The following is a 21,956-nucleotide window of genomic DNA, read 5'->3' as shown; positions in this document are numbered from 1 at the left end:
GGTTCCGGGTCCTGTGGCCGAGGTTCCGGGTCCTGTGGCCGAGGTTCCGGGTCCTGTGATCCTGTGGCCGAGGTTCCGTGTCCTGTGATCCTGTGACCGAGGTTCCGGGTCCTGTGATCCTGTCGCCGAGGTTCCGGGTCATGTGATCCTGTGGCATAGGTTCCGGGTCCTGTGATCCTGTGGCCGAGGTTCCGGGTCATGTGATCTTGTGACCGAGGTTCCGGGTCCTGTGATCCTGTGACCGAGGTTCCGGGTCCTGTGATCCTGTGACCGAGGTTCCGGGTCCTGTGATCCTGTGACCGAGGTTCCGGGTCCTGTGATCCTGTGACCGAGGTTCCGGGTCCTGTGATCCTGTGACCGAGGTTCCGGGTCCTGTGATCCTGTCGCCGAGGTTCCGGGTCATGTGATCCTGTGGCCGAGGTTCCGGGTCCTGTGATCCTGTGGCCGAGGTTCCGGGTCATGTGATCTTGTGACCGAGGTTCCAGGTCCTGTGATCTTGTGACCGAGGTTCCGGGTCCTGTGACCGAGGTTCCGGGTCCTGTGACCGAGGTTCCGTGTCCTGTGATCCTGTGACCGAGGTTCCGGGTCCTGTGGTCCTTTGGCCGAGGTTCCGGGTCCTGTGGCCGAGGTTCCGGGTCCTGTGGCCGAGGTTCCGGGTCCTGTGACCGAGGTTCCGGGTCCTGTGATCCTGTGGCCGAGGTTCCGGGTCCTGTGGCTGAGGTTCCGGGTCCTGTGGCCGAGGTTCCGGGTCATGTGATCTTGTGACCGAGGTTCCGGGTCCTGTGATCCTGTCGCCGAGGTTCCGGGTCCTGTGATCCTGTGACCGAGGTTCCGGGTCCTGTGATCCTGTGGCCGAGGTTCCGGGTCCTGTGATCCTCTGGCCGAGGTTCCGGGTCCTCTGGCCGAGGTTCCGGGTCCTGTGGCCGAGGTTCCGGGTCCTGTGATCCTGTGGCTGAGGTTCCGGGTCCTGTGGCTGAGGATCCGGATCCTGTGGCCGAGGTTCCGGGTCCTGTGATTCTGTGGCCGAGGTTCCGGATCCTGTGATCCTGTGACCGAGGTTCCGGGTCCTGTGACCAAGGTTCCGGGTCCTGTGACCGAGGTTCCGGGTCCTGTGATCCTATGGCCGAGGTTCCGGGTCCTGTGATCCTGTGGCCGAGGTTCCGGGTCCTGTGATCCTGTGACCGAGGTTCCGGGTCCTGTGATCCTGTGACCGAGGTTCCGGGTCCTGTGATCCTGTCACTGAGGTTCCTGGTCCTGTGGCCGAGGTTCCGGGTCCTGTGGCCGAGGTTCCGGGTCCTGTGATCCTGTGGCCGAGGTTCCGGGTCCTGTGATCCTGTCACCGAGGTTCCGGGTCATGTGATCTTGTGACCGAGGTTCCGGGTCCTGTGACCCTGTCACCGAGGTTCCGAGTCCTGTGACCGAGGTTCCGGGTCCTGTGATCCTGTGGCTGAGGTTCCGGGTCCTGTGATCCTGTGGCCGAGGTTCCGGGTCCTGTGATCCTGTGGCTGAGGTTCCGGGTCCTGTGGCCGAGGTTCCGGGTCCTGTGACCGAGGTTCCGGGTCATGTGATCTTGTGACCGAGGTTCCGGGTCCTGTGATCCTGTCACCGAGATTCCGGGTCCTGTGATCCTGTCGCCGAGGTTCCGGGTCCTGTGACCGAGGTTCCGGGTCCTGTGATCCTGTGGCCGAGGTTCCGGGTCCTGTGACCGAGGTTCCGGGTCCTGTGACCGAGGTTCCGGGTCCTGTGATCCTGTGGCCGAGGTTCCGGGTCCTGTGACCATGGTTCCGGGTCCTGTGATCCTGTGGCCGAGGTTCCGGGTCCTGTGATCCTGTCACCGAGGTTCCGGGTCCTGTGACCGAGGTTCCGGGTCCTGTGATCCTGTGGCCGAGGTTCCGGGTCCTGTGATCCTGTCACCGAGGTTCCGGGTCCTGTGACTGAGCTTCCGGGTCATGTGATCCTGTGACCGAGGTTCCGGGTCCTGTGGCCGAGGTTCCGGGTCCTGTGGCCGAGGTTCCGGCTCCTGTGGCCGAGGTTCCGTGTCCTGTGATCCTGTGACCGAGGTTCCGGGTCCTGTGACCGAGGTTCCGGGTCCTGTGACCGAGGTTCCGTGTCCTGTGATCCTGTGACCGAGGTTCCGGGTCCTGTGATCCTGTGGCCGAGGTTCCGGGTCCTGTGGCCGAGGTTCCGGGTCCTGTGACCGAGGTTCCGGGTCCTGTGATCCTGTGGCCGAGGTTCCGGGTCCTGTGGCTGAGGTTCCGGGTCCTGTGGCCGAGGTTCCGGGTCATGTGATCATGTGACCGAGGTTCCGGGTCATGTGATCATGTGACCGAGGTTCCGGGTCCTGTGATCCTGTCGCCGAGGTTCCGGGTCCTGTGATCCTGTGACCGAGGTTCCGGGTCCTGTGATCCTGTGGCCGAGGTTCCGGGTCCTGTGATCCTGTGGCCGAGGTTCCGGGTCCTCTGGCCGAGGTTCCGGGTCCTGTGACCGAGGTTCCGGGTCCTGTGATCCTGTGGCTGAGGTTCCGGGTCCTGTGGCCGAGGATCCGGATCCTGTGGCCGAGGTTCCGGGTCCTGTGATCCTGTGGCCGAGGTTCCGGGTCCTGTGATCCTGTGGCCGAGGTTCCGTGTCCTGTGATCCTGTGACCGAGGTTCCGGGTCCTGTGACCGAGGTTCCGGGTCCTGTGACCGAGGTTCCGTGTCCTGTGATCCTGTGACCGAGGTTCCGGGTCCTGTGGTCCTGTGGCCGAGGTTCCGGGTCCTGTGGTCCTGTGGCCGAGGTTCCGGGTCCTGTGGCCGAGGTTCCGGGTCCTGTGGCCGAGGTTCCGGGTCCTGTGACCGAGGTTCCGGGTCCTGTGATCCTGTGGCCGAGGTTCCGGGTCCTGTGGCTGAGGTTCCGGGTCCTGTGGCCGAGGTTCCGGGTCATGTGATCTTGTGACCGAGGTTCCGGGTCCTGTGATCCTGTCGCCGAGGTTCCGGGTCCTGTGATCCTGTGACCGAGGTTCCGGGTCCTGTGATCCTGTGACCGAGGTTCCGGGTCCTGTGATCCTGTGGCCGAGGTTCCGGGTCCTGTGATCCTGTGGTCGAGGTTCCGGGTCCTCTGGCCGAGGTTCCGGGTCCTGTGACCGAGGTTCCGGGTCCTGTGATCCTGTGGCTGAGGTTCCGGGTCCTGTGGCTGAGGATCCGGATCCTGTGGCCGAGGTTCCGGGTCCTGTGATTCTGTGGCCGAGGTTCCGGGTCCTGTGATCCTGTGACCGAGGTTCCGGGTCCTGTGACCGAGGTTCCGGGTCCTGTGACCGAGGTTCCGGGACCTGTGATCCTATGGCCGAGGTTCCGGGTCCTGTGATCCTGTGACCGAGGTTCCGGGTCCTGTGATCCTGTGACCGAGGTTCCGGGTCCTGTGATCCTGTGACCGAGGTTCCGGGTCCTGTGATCCTGTGACCGAGGTTCCGGGTCCTGTGATCCTGTCACTGAGGTTCCTGGTCCTGTGGCCGAGGTTCCGGGTCCTGTGGCCGAGGTTCCGGGTCCTGTGATCCTGTGGCCGAGGTTCCGGGTCCTGTGATCCTGTCACCGAGGTTCCGGGTCATGTGATCTTGTGACCGAGGTTCCGGGTCCTGTGACCCTGTCACCGAGGTTCCGAGTCCTGTGACCGAGGTTCCGGGTCCTGTGATCCTGTGGCCGAGGTTCCGGGTCCTGTGATCCTGTGGCTGAGGTTCCGGGTCCTGTGGCCGAGGTTCCGGGTCCTGTGACCGAGGTTCCGGGTCATGTGATCTTGTGACCGAGGTTCCGGGTCCTGTGATCCTGTCACCGAGATTCCGGGTCCTGTGATCCTGTCGCCGAGGTTCCGGGTCCTGTGACCGAGGTTCCGGGTCCTGTGATCCTGTGGCCGAGGTTCCGGGTCCTGTGACCGAGGTTCCGGGTCCTGTGACCGAGGTTCCGGGTCCTGTGATCCTGTCGCCGAGGTTCCGGGTCATGTGATCCTGTGGCCGAGGTTCCGGGTCCTGTGATCCTGTGGCCGAGGTTCCGGGTCATGTGATCTTGTGACCGAGGTTCCAGGTCCTGTGATCTTGTGACCGAGGTTCCGGGTCCTGTGACCGAGGTTCCGGGTCCTGTGACCGAGGTTCCGTGTCCTGTGATCCTGTGACCGAGGTTCCGGGTCCTGTGGTCCTGTGGCCGAGGTTCCGGGTCCTGTGGCCGAGGTTCCGGGTCCTGTGGCCGAGGTTCCGGGTCCTGTGACCGAGGTTCCGGGTCCTGTGATCCTGTGGCCGAGGTTCCGGGTCCTGTGGCTGAGGTTCCGGGTCCTGTGGCCGAGGTTCCGGGTCATGTGATCTTGTGACCGAGGTTCCGGGTCCTGTGATCCTGTCGCCGAGGTTCCGGGTCCTGTGATCCTGTGACCGAGGTTCCGGGTCCTGTGATCCTGTGGCCGAGGTTCCGGGTCCTGTGATCCTCTGGCCGAGGTTCCGGGTCCTCTGGCCGAGGTTCCGGGTCCTGTGACCGAGGTTCCGGGTCCTGTGATCCTGTGGCTGAGGTTCCGGGTCCTGTGGCTGAGGATCCGGATCCTGTGGCCGAGGTTCCGGGTCCTGTGATTCTGTGGCCGAGGTTCCGGATCCTGTGATCCTGTGACCGAGGTTCCGGGTCCTGTGACCAAGGTTCCGGGTCCTGTGACCGAGGTTCCGGGTCCTGTGATCCTATGGCCGAGGTTCCGGGTCCTGTGATCCTGTGACCGAGGTTCCGGGTCCTGTGATCCTGTGACCGAGGTTCCGGGTCCTGTGATCCTGTGGCCGAGGTTCCGGGTCCTGTGATCCTGTCACCGAGGTTCCGGGTCATGTGATCTTGTGACCGAGGTTCCGGGTCCTGTGACCCTGTCACCGAGGTTCCGAGTCCTGTGACCGAGGTTCCGGGTCCTGTGATCCTGTGGCCGAGGTTCCGGGTCCTGTGATCCTGTGGCCGAGGTTCCGGGTCCTGTGATCCTGTGGCTGAGGTTCCGGGTCCTGTGGCCGAGGTTCCGGGTCCTGTGACCGAGGTTCCGGGTCATGTGATCTTGTGACCGAGGTTCCGGGTCCTGTGATCCTGTCACCGAGATTCCGGGTCCTGTGATCCTGTCGCCGAGGTTCCGGGTCCTGTGACCGAGGTTCCGGGTCCTGTGATCCTGTGGCCGAGGTTCCGGGTCCTGTGACCGAGGTTCCGGGTCCTGTGACCGAGGTTCCGGGTCCTGTGATCCTGTGGCCGAGGTTCCGGGTCCTGTGACCATGGTTCCGGGTCCTGTGATCCTGTGGCCGAGGTTCCGGGTCCTGTGATCCTGTCACCGAGGTTCCGGGTCCTGTGACCGAGGTTCCGGGTCCTGTGATCCTGTGGCCGAGGTTCCGGGTCCTGTGATCCTGTCACCGAGGTTCCGGGTCCTGTGACTGAGCTTCCGGGTCATGTGATCCTGTGACCGAGGTTCCGGGTCCTGTGGCCGAGGTTCCGGGTCCTGTGGCCGAGGTTCCGGCTCCTGTGATCCTGTGGCCGAGGTTCCGTGTCCTGTGATCCTGTGACCGAGGTTCCGGGTCCTGTGACCGAGGTTCCGGGTCCTGTGACCGAGGTTCCGTGTCCTGTGATCCTGTGACCGAGGTTCCGGGTCCTGTGATCCTGTGGCCGAGGTTCCGGGTCCTGTGGCCGAGGTTCCGGGTCCTGTGACCGAGGTTCCGGGTCCTGTGATCCTGTGGCTGAGGTTCCGGGTCCTGTGGCTGAGGTTCCGGGTCCTGTGGCCGAGGTTCCGGGTCATGTGATCATGTGACCGAGGTTCCGGGTCCTGTGATCCTGTCGCCGAGGTTCCGGGTCCTGTGATCCTGTGACCGAGGTTCCGGGTCCTGTGATCCTGTGGCCGAGGTTCCGGGTCCTGTGATCCTGTGGCCGAGGTTCCGGGTCCTCTGGCCGAGGTTCCGGGTCCTGTGACCGAGGTTCCGGGTCCTGTGATCCTGTGGCTGAGGTTCCGGGTCCTGTGGCTGAGGATCCGGATCCTGTGGCCGAGGTTCCGGGTCCTGTGATCCTGTGGCCGAGGTTCCGGGTCCTGTGATCCTGTGGCCGAGGTTCCGTGTCCTGTGATCCTGTGACCGAGGTTCCGGGTCCTGTGACCGAGGTTCCGGGTCCTGTGACCGAGGTTCCGTGTCCTGTGATCCTGTGACCGAGGTTCCGGGTCCTGTGGTCCTGTGGCCGAGGTTCCGGGTCCTGTGGTCCTGTGGCCGAGGTTCCGGGTCCTGTGGCCGAGGTTCCGGGTCCTGTGGCCGAGGTTCCGGGTCCTGTGACCGAGGTTCCGGGTCCTGTGATCCTGTGGCCGAGGTTCCGGGTCCTGTGGCTGAGGTTCCGGGTCCTGTGGCCGAGGTTCCGGGTCATGTGATCTTGTGACCGAGGTTCCGGGTCCTGTGATCCTGTCGCCGAGGTTCCGGGTCCTGTGATCCTGTGACCGAGGTTCCGGGTCCTGTGATCCTGTGGCCGAGGTTCCGGGTCCTGTGATCCTGTGGTCGAGGTTCCGGGTCCTCTGGCCGAGGTTCCGGGTCCTGTGACCGAGGTTCCGGGTCCTGTGATCCTGTGGCTGAGGTTCCGGGTCCTGTGGCTGAGGATCCGGATCCTGTGGCCGAGGTTCCGGGTCCTGTGATTCTGTGGCCGAGGTTCCGGGTCCTGTGATCCTGTGACCGAGGTTCCGGGTCCTGTGACCGAGGTTCCGGGTCCTGTGACCGAGGTTCCGGGACCTGTGATCCTATGGCCGAGGTTCCGGGTCCTGTGATCCTGTGACCGAGGTTCCGGGTCCTGTGATCCTGTGACCGAGGTTCCGGGTCCTGTGATCCTGTGACCGAGGTTCCGGGTCCTGTGATCCTGTGACCGAGGTTCCGGGTCCTGTGATCCTGTCACTGAGGTTCCTGGTCCTGTGGCCGAGGTTCCGGGTCCTGTGGCCGAGGTTCCGGGTCCTGTGATCCTGTGGCCGAGGTTCCGGGTCCTGTGATCCTGTCACCGAGGTTCCGGGTCATGTGATCTTGTGACCGAGGTTCCGGGTCCTGTGACCCTGTCACCGAGGTTCCGAGTCCTGTGACCGAGGTTCCGGGTCCTGTGATCCTGTGGCCGAGGTTCCGGGTCCTGTGATCCTGTGGCTGAGGTTCCGGGTCCTGTGGCCGAGGTTCCGGGTCCTGTGACCGAGGTTCCGGGTCATGTGATCTTGTGACCGAGGTTCCGGGTCCTGTGATCCTGTCACCGAGATTCCGGGTCCTGTGATCCTGTCGCCGAGGTTCCGGGTCCTGTGACCGAGGTTCCGGGTCCTGTGATCCTGTGGCCGAGGTTCCGGGTCCTGTGACCGAGGTTCCGGGTCCTGTGACCGAGGTTCCGGGTCCTGTGATCCTGTGGCCGAGGTTCCGGGTCCTGTGACCATGGTTCCGGGTCCTGTGATCCTGTGGCCGAGGTTCCGGGTCCTGTGATCCTGTCACCGAGGTTCCGGGTCCTGTGACCGAGGTTCCGGGTCCTGTGATCCTGTGGCCGAGGTTCCGGGTCCTGTGATCCTGTCACCGAGGTTCCGGGTCCTGTGACTGAGCTTCCGGGTCATGTGATCCTGTGACCGCGGTTCCGGGTCCTGTGGCCGAGGTTCCGGGTCCTGTGGCCGAGGTTCCGGGTCCTGTGATCCTGTGGCCGAGGTTCCGTGTCCTGTGATCCTGTGACCGAGGTTCCGGGTCCTGTGATCCTGTCGCCGAGGTTCCGGGTCATGTGATCCTGTGGCATAGGTTCCGGGTCCTGTGATCCTGTGGCCGAGGTTCCGGGTCATGTGATCTTGTGACCGAGGTTCCGGGTCCTGTGATCCTGTCACCGAGGTTCCGGATCATGTGATCCTGTGACCGAGGTTCCGGGTCCTGTGATCCTGTGACCGAGGTTCCGGGTCCTGTGATCCTGTGACCGAGGTTCCGGGTCCTCTGGCCGAGGTTCCGGGTCCTGTGGCTGAGGTTCCGGGTCCTGTGGCCGAGGTTCCGGGTCATGTGATCTTGTGACCGAGGTTCCGGGTCCTGTGATCCTGTCACCGAGGTTCCGGGTCCTGTGATCCTGTGACCGAGGTTCCGGGTCCTGTGACCGAGGTTCCGGGTCCTGTGATCCTGTGACCGAGGTTCCGGGTCCTGTGATCCTGTGACCGAGGTTCCGGGTCCTGTGATCCTGTGGCTGAGGTTCCGGGTCCTGTGATCCTGTGGCCGAGGTTCCGGGTCCTGTGATCCTGTCGCCGAGGTTCCGGGTCATGTGATCCTGTGGCCGAGGTTCCGGGTCCTGTGATCCTGTGGCCGAGGTTCCGGGTCATGTGATCTTGTGACCGAGGTTCCGGGTCCTGTGATCCTGTGGCCGAGGTTCCGGGTCCTGTGGCTGAGGTTCCGGGTCCTGTGGCCGAGGTTCCGGGTCATGTGATCTTGTGACCGAGGTTCCGGGTCCTGTGATCCTGTCACCGAGGTTCCGGGTCCTGTGATCCTGTCGCCGAGGTTCCGGGTCCTGTGATCCTGTGACCGAGGTTCCGGGTCCTGTGATCCTGTGACCGAGGTTCCGGGTCCTGTGACCGAGGTTCCGGGTCCTGTGATCCTGTGACCGAGGTTCCGGGTCCTGTGATCCTGTGACTGAGGTTCCGGGTCCTGTGATCCTGTGGCTGAGGTTCCGGGTCCTGTGATCCTGTGGCCGAGGTTCCGGGTCCTGTGATCCTGTCGCCGAGGTTCCGGGTCATGTGATCCTGTGGCCGAGGTTCCGGGTCCTGTGATCCTGTGGCCGAGGTTCCGGGTCATGTGATCTTGTGACCGAGGTTCCGGGTCCTGTGATCCTGTGGCCGAGGTTCCGGGTCCTGTGGCTGAGGTTCCGGGTCCTGTGGCCGAGGTTCCGGGTCATGTGATCTTGTGACCGAGGTTCCGGGTCCTGTGATCCTGTCACCGAGGTTCCGGGTCCTGTGATCCTGTCGCCGAGGTTCCGGGTCCTGTGATCCTGTGACCGAGGTTCCGGGTCCTGTGATCCTGTGGCCGAGGTTCCGGGTCCTGTGATCCTCTGGCCGAGGTTCCGGGTCCTCTGGCCGAGGTTCCGGGTCCTGTGACCGAGGTTCCGGGTCCTGTGATCCTGTGGCTGAGGTTCCGGGTCCTGTGGCTGAGGATCCGGGTCCTGTGGCCGAGGTTCCGGGTCCTGTGATTCTGTGGCCGAGGTTCCGGGTCCTGTGATCCTGTGACCGAGGTTCCGGGTCCTGTGACCGAGGTTCCGGGTCCTGTGATCCTGTGGCCGAGGTTCCGGGTCCTGTGACCGAGGTTCCGGGTCCTGTGATCCTGTGACCGAGGTTCCGGGTCCTGTGATCCTGTCACTGAGGTTCCTGGTCCTGTGGCCGAGGTTCCGGGTCCTGTGACCGAGGTTCCGGGTCCTGTGATCCTGTGGCCGAGGTTCCGGGTCCTGTGGCCGAGGTTCCGGGTCATGTGATCTTGTGACCGAGGTTCCGGGTCCTGTGATCCTGTCACCGAGGTTCCGGGTCCTGTGATCCTGTCGCCGAAGTTCCGGGTCCTGTGACCGAGGTTCCGGGTCCTGTGGCCGAGGTTCCGGGTCCTGTGATCCTGTGGCCGAGGTTCCGGGTCCTGTGACCGAGGTTCCGGGTCCTGTGACCGAGGTTCCGGGTCCTGTGATCCTGTGGCCGAGGTTCCGGGTCCTGTGGCCGAGGTTCCGGGTCCTGTGGCCGAGGTTCCGGGTCCTGTGGCCGAGGTTCCGGGTCCTATGATCCTGTCACCGAGGTTCCGGGTCCTGTGGCCGAGGTTCCGGGTCCTGTGGCCGAGGTTCCGTGTCCTGTGATCCTGTGACCGAGGTTCCGGGTCCTGTGACCGAGGTTCCGGGTCCTGTGACCGAGGTTCCGGGTCCTGTGATCCTGTGACCGAGGTTCCGGGTCCTGTGATCCTGTGACCGAGGTTCCGGGTCCTGTGATCCTGTGACCGAGGTTCCGGGTCCTGTGATCCTGTGACCGAGGTTCCGGTTCCTGTGATCCTGTGGCCGAGGTTCCGGGTCCTGTGACCGAGGTTCCGGGTCATTTGATCTTGTGACCGAGGTTCCGGGTCCTGTGATCCTGTCACCGAGGTTCCGGGTAATGTGATCCTGTGACCGAGGTTCCGGGTCCTGTGATCCTGTCGCCGAGGTTCCGGGTCCTGTGATCCTGTGGCCGAGGTTCCGGGTCCTGTGATCCTGTGACCGAGGTTCCGGGTCCTGTGATCCTGTGACCGAGGTTCCGGGTCCTGTGATCCTGTGACCGAGGTTCCGGGTCCTGTGATCCTGTGACCGAGGTTCCGGGTCCTGTGATCCAGTGACCGAGGTTCCGGGTCCTGTGATCCTGTGACCGAGGTTCCGGGTCCTGTGATCCTGTGACCGAGGTTCCGGGTCCTGTGATCCTGTGACCGAGGTTCCGGGTCCTGTGACCGAGGTTCCGGGTCCTGTGGCCGAGGTTCCGGGTCCTGTGGCCGAGGTTCCGGGTCCTGTGGCCGAGGTTCCGGGTCCTGTGGCCGAGGTTCCGGGTCCTGTGATCCTGTCACCGAGGTTCCGGGTCCTGTGACCGAGGTTCCGGGTCCTGTGATCCTGTGACCGAGGTTCCGGGTCCTGTGATCCTGTGGCTGAGGTTCCGGGTCCTGTGACTGAGCTTCCGGATCATGTGATCCTGTGACCGAGGTTCCGGGTCCTGTGGCCGAGGTTCCGGGTCATGTGATCCTGTGGCCGAGTTTCCGGGTCCTGTGATCCTGTGGCCGAGGTTCCGGGTCATGTGATCCTGTGACCGAGGTTCCGGGTCCTGTGATCCTGTGACCGAGGTTCCGGGTCCTGTGATCCTGTGGCCGAGGTTCCGGGTCCTGTGAACCTGTGGCCGAGGTTCCGGGTCCTGTGATCCTGTCACCGAGGTTCCGGGTCCTGTGACCGAGGTTCCGGATCCTGTGATCCTGTGACCGAGATTCCGGGTCCTGTGACCGAGGTTCCGGGTCCTGTGATCCTGTGACCGAGGTTCCGGGTCCTGTGATCCTGTGACCGAGGGTCCGGGTCCTGTGATCCTGTGACCGAGGTTCCGGGTCCTGTGATCCTGTGGCCGAGGTTCCGGGTCCTGTCGCCGAGGTTCCGGGTCCTGTGACCGAGGTTCCGGGTCCTGTGATCCTGTGGCTGAGGTTCCGGGTCCTGTGGCCGAGGTTCCGGGTCATGTGATCTTGTGACCGAGGTTCCGGGTCCTGTGATCCTGTCACCGAAGTTCAGGGTCCTGTGATCCTGTCGCCGAGGTTCCGGGTCCTGTGACCGTGGTTCCGGGTCATGTGATCTTGTGGCCGAGGTTCCGGGTCATGTGATCTTGTGACCGAGGTTCCGGGTCCTGTGATCCTGTGGCCGAGGTTCCGGGTCCTGTGGCTGAGGTTCCGGGTCCTGTGGCCGAGGTTCCGGGTCATGTGATCTTGTGACCGAGGTTCCGGGTCCTGTGATCCTGTCACCGAGGTTCCGGGTCCTGTGACCGAGGTTCCGGGTCCTGTGATCCTGTGGCCGAGGTTCCGGGTCCTGTGATCCTGTCACCGAGGTTCCGGGTCCTGTGACTGAGCTTCCGGGTCATGTGATCCTGTGACCGCGGTTCCGGGTCCTGTGGCCGAGGTTCCGGGTCCTGTGGCCGAGGTTCCGGGTCCTGTGATCCTGTGGCCGAGGTTCCGTGTCCTGTGATCCTGTGACCGAGGTTCCGGGTCCTGTGATCCTGTCGCCGAGGTTCCGGGTCATGTGATCCTGTGGCATAGGTTCCGGGTCCTGTGATCCTGTGGCCGAGGTTCCGGGTCATGTGATCTTGTGACCGAGGTTCCGGGTCCTGTGATCCTGTCACCGAGGTTCCGGATCATGTGATCCTGTGACCGAGGTTCCGGGTCCTGTGATCTTGTGACCGAGGTTCCGGGTCCTGTGATCCTGTGACCGAGGTTCCGGGTCCTGTGATCCTGTGACCGAGGTTCCGGGTCCTCTGGCCGAGGTTCCGGGTCCTCTGGCCGAGGTTCCGGGTCCTGTGGCTGAGGTTCCGGGTCCTGTGGCCGAGGTTCCGGGTCATGTGATCTTGTGACCGAGGTTCCGGGTCCTGTGATCCTGTCACCGAGGTTCCGGGTCCTGTGATCCTGTGACCGAGGTTCCGGGTCCTGTGACCGAGGTTCCGGGTCCTGTGACCGAGGTTCCGGGTCCTGTGATCCTGTGACCGAGGTTCCGGGTCCTGTGATCCTGTGACCGAGGTTCCGGGTCCTGTGATCCTGTGGCTGAGGTTCCGGGTCCTGTGATCCTGTGGCCGAGGTTCCGGGTCCTGTGATCCTGTCGCCGAGGTTCCGGGTCATGTGATCCTGTGGCCGAGGTTCCGGGTCCTGTGATCCTGTGGCCGAGGTTCCGGGTCATGTGATCTTGTGACCGAGGTTCCGGGTCCTGTGATCCTGTGGCCGAGGTTCCGGGTCCTGTGGCTGAGGTTCCGGGTCCTGTGGCCGAGGTTCCGGGTCATGTGATCTTGTGACCGAGGTTCCGGGTCCTGTGATCCTGTCACCGAGGTTCCGGGTCCTGTGATCCTGTCGCCGAGGTTCTGGGTCCTGTGATCCTGTGACCGAGGTTCCGGGTCCTGTGATCCTGTGACCGAGGTTCCGGGTCCTGTGACCGAGGTTCCGGGTCCTGTGATCCTGTGACCGAGGTTCCGGGTCCTGTGATCCTGTGACCGAGGTTCCGGGTCCTGTGATCCTGTGGCTGAGGTTCCGGGTCCTGTGATCCTGTGGCCGAGGTTCCGGGTCCTGTGATCCTGTCGCCGAGGTTCCGGGTCATGTGATCCTGTGGCCGAGGTTCCGGGTCCTGTGATCCTGTGGCCGAGGTTCCGGGTCATGTGATCTTGTGACCGAGGTTCCGGGTCCTGTGATCCTGTGGCCGAGGTTCCGGTTCCTGTGGCTGAGGTTCCGGGTCCTGTGGCCGAGGTTCCGGGTCATGTGATCTTGTGACCGAGGTTCCGGGTCCTGTGATCCTGTCACCGAGGTTCCGGGTCCTGTGATCCTGTCGCCGAGGTTCCGGGTCCTGTGATCCTGTGGCCGAGGTTCCGGGTCCTGTGATCCTGTGGCCGAGGTTCCGGGTCCTGTGATCCTCTGGCCGAGGTTCCGGGTCCTGTGGCCGAGGTTCCGGGTCCTGTGACCGAGGTTCCGGGTCCTGTGATCCTGTGGCTGAGGTTCCGGGTCCTGTGGCTGAGGATCCGGGTCCTGTGGCCGAGGTTCCGGGTCCTGTGATTCTGTGGCCGAGGTTCCGGGTCCTGTGATCCTGTGACCGAGGTTCCGGGTCCTGTGACCGAGGTTCCGGGTCCTGTGATCCTGTGGCCGAGGTTCCGGGTCCTGTGATCCTGTGACCGAGGTTCCGGGTCCTGTGATCCTGTGACCGAGGTTCCGGGTCCTGTGATCCTGTCACTGAGGTTCCTGGTCCTGTGGCCGAGGTTCCGGGTCCTGTGGCCGAGGTTCCGGGTCCTGTGACCGAGGTTCCGGGTCCTGTGATCCTGTGGCCGAGGTTCCGGGTCCTGTGACCGAGGTTCCGGGTCCTGTGGCCGAGGTTCCGGGTCATGTGATCTTGTGACCGAGGTTCCGGGTCCTGTGATCCTGTCGCCGAGGTTCCGGGTCCTGTGATCCTGTCGCCGAAGTTCCGGGTCCTGTGACCGAGGTTCCGGGTCCTGTGGCCGAGGTTCCGGGTCCTGTGATCCTGTGGCCGAGGTTCCGGGTCCTGTGACCGAGGTTCCGGGTCCTGTGACCGAGGTTCCGGGTCCTGTGATCCTGTGGCCGAGGTTCCGGGTCCTGTGATCCTGTGGCCGAGGTTCCGGGTCCTGTGGCCGAGGTTCCGGGTCCTGTGGCCGAGGTTCCGGGTCCTATGATCCTGTCACCGAGGTTCCGGGTCCTGTGGCCGAGGTTCCGGGTCCTGTGGCCGAGGTTCCGTGTCCTGTGATCCTGTGACCGAGGTTCCGGGTCCTGTGACCGAGGTTCCGGGTCCTGTGACCGAGGTTCCGGGTCCTGTGATCCTGTGACCGAGGTTCCGGGTCCTGTGATCCTGTGACCGAGGTTCCGGGTCCTGTGATCCTGTGACCGAGGTTCCGGGTCCTGTGATCCTGTGACCGAGGTTCCGGTTCCTGTGATCCTGTGGCCGAGGTTCCGGGTCCTGTGACCGAGGTTCCGGGTCATTTGATCTTGTGACCGAGGTTCCGGGTCCTGTGATCCTGTCACCGAGGTTCCGGGTCATGTGATCCTGTGACCGAGGTTCCGGGTCCTGTGATCCTGTCGCCGAGGTTCCGGGTCCTGTGATCCTGTGGCCGAGGTTCCGGGTCCTGTGATCTTGTGACCGAGGTTCCGGGTCCTGTGATCCTGTGACCGAGGTTCCGGGTCCTGTGATCCTGTGACCGAGGTTCCGGGTCCTGTGATCCTGTGACCGAGGTTCCGGGTCCTGTGATCCTGTGACCGAGGTTCCGGGTCCTGTGATCCTGTGACCGAGGTTCCGGGTCCTGTGATCCTGTGACCGAGGTTCCGGGTCCTGTGATCCTGTGACCGAGGTTCCGGGTCCTGTGATCCTGTGACCGAGGTTCCGGGTCCTGTGATCCTGTGACCGAGGTTCCGGGTCCTGTGACCGAGGTTCTGGGTCCTGTGGCCGAGGTTCTGGGTCCTGTGGCCGAGGTTCCGGGTCCTGTGGCCGAGGTTCCGGGTCCTGTGGCCGAGGTTCCGGGTCCTGTGGCCGAGGTTCCGGGTCCTGTGGCCGAGGTTCCGGGTCCTGTGGCCGAGGTTCCGGGTCCTGTGGCCGAGGTTCCGGGTCCTGTGGCCGAGGTTCCGGGTCCTGTGGCCGAGGTTCCGGGTCCTGTGATCCTGACACCGAGGTTCCGGGTCCTGTGACCGAGGTTCCGGGTCCTGTGATCCTGTGACCGAGGTTCCGGGTCCTGTGATCCTGTGGCTGAGGTTCCGGGTCCTGTGACTGAGCTTCCGGATCATGTGATCCTGTGACCGAGGTTCCGGGTCCTGTGGCCGAGGTTCCGGGTCCTGTGATCCTGTCACCGAGGTTCCGGGTCCTGTGATCCTGTGACCGAGGTTCCGGTTCCTGTGATCCTGTCGCCGAGGTTCCGGGTCATGTGATCCTGTGGCCGAGTTTCCGGGTCCTGTGATCCTGTGGCCGAGGTTCCGGGTCATGTGATCCTGTGACCGAGGTTCCGGGTCCTGTGATCCTGTGACCGAGGTTCCGGGTCCTGTGAACCTGTGGCCGAGGTTCCGGGTCCTGTGAACCTGTGGCCGAGGTTCCGGGTCCTGTGATCCTGTCACCGAGGTTCCGGGTCCTGTGACCGAGGTTCCGGATCCTGTGATCCTGTGACCGAGATTCCGGGTCCTGTGACCGAGGTTCCGGGTCCTGTGATCCTGTGACCGAGGTTCCGGGTCCTGTGATCCTGTGACCGAGGGTCCGGGTCCTGTGATCCTGTGACCGAGGTTCCGGGTCCTGTGATCCTGTGGCCGAGGTTCCGGGTCCTGTCGCCGAGGTTCCGGGTCCTGTGACCGAGGTTCCGGGTCCTGTGATCCTGTGGCTGAGGTTCCGGGTCCTGTGGCCGAGGTTCCGGGTCATGTGATCTTGTGACCGAGGTTCCGGGTCCTGTGATCCTGTCACCGAAGTTCAGGGTCCTGTGATCCTGTCGCCGAGGTTCCGGGTCCTGTGACCGTGGTTCCGGGTCATGTGATCTTGTGGCCGAGGTTCCGGGTCATGTGATCTTGTGACCGAGGTTCCGGGTCCTGTGATCCTGTGGCCGAGGTTCCGGGTCCTGTGGCTGAGGTTCCGGGTCCTGTGGCCGAGGTTCCGGGTCATGTGATCTTGTGACCGAGGTTCCGGGTCCTGTGATCCTGTCACCGAGGTTCCGGGTCCTGTGACCGAGGTTCCGGGTCCTGTGATCCTGTGGCCGAGGTTCCGGGTCCTGTGATCCTGTCACCGAGGTTCCGGGTCCTGTGACTGAGCTTCCGGGTCATGTGATCCTGTGACCGCGGTTCCGGGTCCTGTGGCCGAGGTTCCGGGTCCTGTGGCCGAGGTTCCGGGTCCTGTGATCCTGTGGCCGAGGTTCCGTGTCCTGTGATCCTGTGACCGAGGTTCCGGGTCCTGTGATCCTGTCGCCGAGGTACCGGGTCATGTGATCCTGTGGCATAGGTTCCGGGTCCTGTGATCCTGTGGCCGAGGTTCCGGGTCATGTGATCTTGTGACCGAGGTTCCGGGTCCTGTGATCCTGTCACCGAGGTTCCGGATCATGTGATCCTGTGACCGAGGTTCCGGGTCCTGTGATCTTGTGACCGAGGTTCCGGGTCCTGTGATCCTGTGACCGAGGTTCCGGGTCCTGTGATCCTGTGACCGAGGTTCCGGGTCCTCTGGCCGAGGTTCCGGGTCCTGTGGCTGAGGTTCCGGGTCCTGTGGCCGAGGTTCCGTGTCATGTGATCTTGTGACCGAGGTTCCGGGTCCTGTGATCCTGTCACCGAGGTTCCGGGTCCTGTGATCCTGTGACCGAGGTTCCGGGTCCTGTGACCGAGGTTCCGGGTCCTGTGATCCTGTGACCGAGGTTCCGGGTCCTGTGATCCTGTGACCGAGGTTCCGGGTCCTGTGATCCTGTGGCTGAGGTTCCGGGTCCTGTGATCCTGTGGCCGAGGTTCCGGGTCCTGTGATCCTGTCGCCGAGGTTCCGGGTCATGTGATCCTGTGGCCGAGGTTCCGGGTCCTGTGATCCTGTGGCCGAGGTTCCGGGTCATGTGATCTTGTGACCGAGGTTCCGGGTCCTGTGATCCTGTGGCCGAGGTTCCGGGTCCTGTGGCTGAGGTTCCGGGTCCTGTGGCCGAGGTTCCGGGTCATGTGATCTTGTGACCGAGGTTCCGGGTCCTGTGATCCTGTCACCGAGGTTCCGGGTCCTGTGATCCTGTCGCCGAGGTTCCGGGTCCTGTGATCCTGTGACCGAGGTTCCGGGTCCTGTGATCCTGTGACCGAGGTTCCGGGTCCTGTGACCGAGGTTCCGGGTCCTGTGATCCTGTGACCGAGGTTCCGGGTCCTGTGATCCTGTGACCGAGGTTCCGGGTCCTGTGATCCTGTGGCTGAGGTTCCGGGTCCTGTGATCCTGTGGCCGAGGTTCCGGGTCCTGTGATCCTGTCGCCGAGGTTCCGGGTCATGTGATCCTGTGGCCGAGGTTCCGGGTCCTGTGATCCTGTGGCCGAGGTTCCGGGTCATGTGATCTTGTGACCGAGGTTCCGGGTCCTGTGATCCTGTGGCCGAGGTTCCGGGTCCTGTGGCTGAGGTTCCGGGTCCTGTGGCCGAGGTTCCGGGTCATGTGATCCTGTCACCGAGGTTCCGGGTCCTGTGATCCTGTCACCGAGGTTCCGGGTCCTGTGATCCTGTCGCCGAGGTTCCGGGTCCTGTGATCCTGTGACCGAGGTTCCGGGTCCTGTGATCCTGTGGCCGAGGTTCCGGGTCCTGTGATCCTCTGGCCGAGGTTCCGGGTCCTCTGGCCGAGGTTCCGGGTCCTGTGACCGAGGTTCCGGGTCCTGTGATCCTGTGGCTGAGGTTCCGGGTCCTGTGGCTGAGGATCCGGGTCCTGTGGCCGAGGTTCCGGGTCCTGTGATTCTGTGGCCGAGGTTCCGGGTCCTGTGATCCTGTGACCGAGGTTCCGGGTCCTGTGACCGAGGTTCCGGGTCCTGTGATCCTGTGGCCGAGGTTCCGGGTCCTGTGACCGAGGTTCCGGGTCCTGTGATCCTGTGACCGAGGTTCCGGGTCCTGTGATCCTGTCACTGAGGTTCCTGGTCCTGTGGCCGAGGTTCCGGGTCCTGTGACCGAGGTTCCGGGTCCTGTGATCCTGTGGCCGAGGTTCCGGGTCCTGTGACCGAGGTTCCGGGTCCTGTGGCCGAGGTTCCGGGTCATGTGATCTTGTGACCGAGGTTCCGGGTCCTGTGATCCTGTCACCGAGGTTCCGGGTCCTGTGATCCTGTCGCCGAAGTTCCGGGTCCTGTGACCGAGGTTCCGGGTCCTGTGGCCGAGGTTCCGGGTCCTGTGATCCTGTGGCCGAGGTTCCGGGTCCTGTGACCGAGGTTCCGGGTCCTGTGATCCTGTGGCCGAGGTTCCGGGTCCTGTGATCCTGTGGCCGAGGTTCCGGGTCCTGTGATCCTGTGACCGAGGTTCCGGGTCCTGTGGCCGAGGTTCCGGGTCCTGTGGCCGAGGTTCCGGGTCCTATGATCCTGTCACCGAGGTTCCGGGTCCTGTGGCCGAGGTTCCGGGTCCTGTGGCCGAGGTTCCGTGTCCTGTGATCCTGTGACCGAGGTTCCGGGTCCTGTGACCGAGGTTCCGGGTCCTGTGACCGAGGTTCCGGGTCCTGTGATCCTGTGACCGAGGTTCCGGGTCCTGTGATCCTGTGACCGAGGTTCCGGGTCCTGTGATCCTGTGACCGAGGTTCCGGTTCCTGTGATCCTGTGGCCGAGGTTCCGGGTCCTGTGACCGAGGTTCCGGGTCATTTGATCTTGTGACCGAGGTTCCGGGTCCTGTGATCCTGTCACCGAGGTTCCGGGTCATGTGATCCTGTGACCGAGGTTCCGGGTCCTGTGATCCTGTCGCCGAGGTTCCGGGTCCTGTGATCCTGTGGCCGAGGTTCCGGGTCCTGTGATCCTGTGACCGAGGTTCCGGGTCCTGTGATCCTGTGACCGAGGTTCCGGGTCCTGTGATCCTGTGACCGAGGTTCCGGGTCCTGTGATCCTGTGACCGAGGTTCCGGGTCCTGTGATCCTGTGACCGAGGTTCCGGGTCCTGTGATCCTGTGACCGAGGTTCCGGGTCCTGTGATCCTGTGACCGAGGTTCCGGGTCCTGTGATCCTGTGACCGAGGTTCCGGGTCCTGTGACCGAGGTTCCGGGTCCTGTGGCCGAGGTTCCGGGTCCTGTGGCCGAGGTTCCGGGTCCTGTGGCCGAGGTTCCGGGTCCTGTGGCCGAGGTTCCGGGTCCTGTGATCCTGTCACCGAGGTTCCGGGTCCTGTGACCGAGGTTCCGGGTCCTGTGATCCTGTGACCGAGGTTCCGGGTCCTGTGATCCTGTGGCTGAGGTTCCGGGTCCTGTGACTGAGCTTCCGGATCATGTGATCCTGTGACCGAGGTTCCGGGTCCTGTGGCCGAGGTTCCGGGTCCTGTGATCCTGTCACCGAGGTTCCGGGTCCTGTGATCCTGTGACCGAGGTTCCGGTTCCTGTGATCCTGTCGCCGAGGTTCCGGGTCATGTGATCCTGTGGCCGAGTTTCCGGGTCCTGTGATCCTATGGCCGAGGTTCCGGGTCATGTGATCCTGTGACCGAGGTTCCGGGTCCTGTGATCCTGTGGCCGAGGTTCCGGGTCCTGTGATCCTGTGGCCGAGGTTCCGGGTCCTGTGAACCTGTGGCCGAGGTTCCGGGTCCTGTGATCCTGTCACCGAGGTTCCGGGTCCTGTGACCGAGGTTCCGGATCCTGTGATCCTGTGACCGAGATTCCGGGTCCTGTGACCGAGGTTCCGGGTCCTGTGATCCTGTGACCGAGGTTCCGGGTCCTGTGATCCTGTGACCGAGGGTCCGGGTCCTGTGATCCTGTGACCGAGGTTCCGGGTCCTGTGATCCTGTGGCCGAGGTTCCGGGTCCTGTCGCCGAGGTTCCGGGTCCTGTGACCGAGGTTCCGGGTCCTGTGATCCTGTGGCTGAGGTTCCGGGTCCTGTGGCCGAGGTTCCGGGTCATGTGAACTTGTGACCGAGGTTCCGGGTCCTGTGATCCTGTCACCGAAGTTCAGGGTCCTGTGATCCTGTCGCCGAGGTTCCGGGTCCTGTGACCGTGGTTCCGGGTCCTGTGACCGAGGTTCCGGGTCCTGTGATCCTGTGACCGAGGTTCCGGGTCCTGTGACCGTGGTTCCGGGTCCTGTGATCCTGTCACCGAGGTTCCGGGTCCTGTGACTGAGGTTCCGGGTCATGTGATCCTGTGACCGAGGTTCCGGGCCCTGTGGCCGAGGTTCCGGGCCCTGTGGCCGAGGTTCCGGGTCCTGTGATCCTGTGGCCGAGGTTCCGGGTCCTGTGGCCGAGGTTCCGGGTCCTGTGATCCTGTCACCGAGGTTCCGGGTCCTGTGATCCTGTGACCGAAGTTCCGGGTCCTGTGGCCGAGGTTCCGGGTCCTGTGACCCTGTGACTGAGGTTCCGGGTCCTGTCAATGTATGCTTATCTGTATCTATCTAGTTACATTGTTTGTGGGGGTCATGCAGCCCTGATTTCGCTCTCTGACTGCTAATTAAGTTTGGGGACACAGAGTGACACTTCCTGTAAGCTGTGTCGCTGGAGTCCGACCTGGGAGGGATGGCATGCACAGTGGTTTCCAATGATGGTAATAAGACCAATCCTTTTTTTGGAAAAGGGTTGTTAACATCACGTTAAGACAATTACTTTCCTGTATTGAATGGGGAAGTAGTTGTGCAGACTTCCCGTGGCCTTTAGTGTGTGCGTGTGTTGCATGTGTGCGTGTACTGACGGTGTCCATCCTGTTGCAGGGGGATGTTTGCTGGTGGGCTGCGTGAGATGCAGGAGAAAGAGATACTTTTACACGGCATCTCCTACATGGCCATGTGCAAAATCTTGGACTTCATCTACACATCTGAGATGGAACTGAATCTGGATAATGTACAGGAAGTGCTGGTGGTTGCTTGTCAGCTGCAGGTAATGGAGCTTAAGGGGCGGATTTTCGGATTTCCTATGCTCTTTTTTTCGCCCCGGAACGGCGGCCATGGCGCAAACATTTTGGGAATGTTTTTGTTGGGTTTTTTAAGTTTGTTTTTCTCCCCTGGCGTCTCTCTGAGTGCTCCCAGCCCGGCTCTTTAGCTCAGGATTTTGTCCTGAGCAGACCACAACCTCCGTGTCCTCATTCTGATGGCAGTGACCCTCTTTGTACAAAATGCTCGCCTGGTCATAAGATCCCTTTAGCTGAATCTGTTTTAGCAGCTGGAGATGTAGCATGGTCCCCGAATCACCATATTCCCACAGGTTGCTGGCACATTCACCACCCCAAACAGCAGTGATCATAGATGCTTTGCCATATGGTGGGAGGGTATCCACATAACGAATGATTGAATGCACAACAAGTGGACTCCAACATAATCCTCCTGGTGCATTAATATGCTCAATCTTTGAGTGATACATTTGGCTTTGCAACACTTTCAAACTGATGCAGGACAAGGCTGTGCACTTTTGTGCAGGCAACACAATCACCGCCCAGTATATCAACATGCCGGCTTGGGCCCAGTGAGTGGGATGCAGATCACCGAGTTGGGTGGAGTCAATTCTCTGAGCCAGTCTGTCAGCCATTATCACCCACACAGAGATACTCGGGAACATTTCTAGGACATTCGTCTGTTTGTGCCCAGTCACTGGCATGGAGTCTGAGAAAGGAATGCCTACACCAGGCAATTGAGATGTAGTTAACATACTGGGATGTAGTCCCTGGTGGTTATCATGGAACTCGCCAGCGCGTGGTCAGACCATATTTTGAGTATTATTGCTCTGGGCACTGCAATGCAAAAAGCATACACAGAGTATAGTGAGGAGCTTCAAGTCCAATCCCAACTCACAGGGGGGGAGCTCACAGGAAAAATCAGAGCAGCTTAAGCTCTGGAAATCTGATCAAAGTATGAAATGGTATGGATAGGATAAACCCAAAGTATTAATTTCAATTAAGCCAGGAAAGTAGGACCAAAGGATATAAATTTACAGAAAAATAATTTTAGCACTGGTATTAGGAACAATTTCTTTGCTGAAAGTCTGATAATTGTTTAGAACAATCTGCCAGCTGGGGTAGAGGAAGACAAAACATTGGGAATGTTCATAATGCGGCTAGATGTGTAATGGGAGAGTTAGCGTACGAGAGGGATCATCATCATAGGCAGTCCCTCGAAGCGAGGATGACTTGCTTCCACGCCAAAAAGGGATGAGTTCACA

The 21,956-nt window shown here is 62.3% G+C and overlaps 1 protein-coding gene across 2 annotated transcripts in view; it reads left to right on the top strand.

The window, feature by feature from the left end:
• klhl22 (kelch-like family member 22) overlaps positions 1-21,956 on the top strand; it is a 48,241-nt gene that overhangs the window by 8,898 nt on the left and 17,387 nt on the right. For both annotated transcript variants that reach the window (XM_070887523.1, XM_070887522.1), the window contains one exon: positions 20,516-20,681. In XM_070887523.1, coding sequence (XP_070743624.1) covers positions 20,520-20,681 — 162 coding nt within the window. In that variant the 5' untranslated portion in view covers positions 20,516-20,519. The remainder of the gene's footprint in view (positions 1-20,515; positions 20,682-21,956) is intronic.

This window comes from Pristiophorus japonicus, chromosome 8, assembly GCF_044704955.1.
Source record: "Pristiophorus japonicus isolate sPriJap1 chromosome 8, sPriJap1.hap1, whole genome shotgun sequence".
Lineage (NCBI taxonomy): Eukaryota > Metazoa > Chordata > Chondrichthyes > Pristiophoridae > Pristiophorus > Pristiophorus japonicus.
The sequence above is the reverse complement of the archived record's forward strand: the minus strand, read 5'-3'. Positions and strand labels throughout refer to the sequence as shown.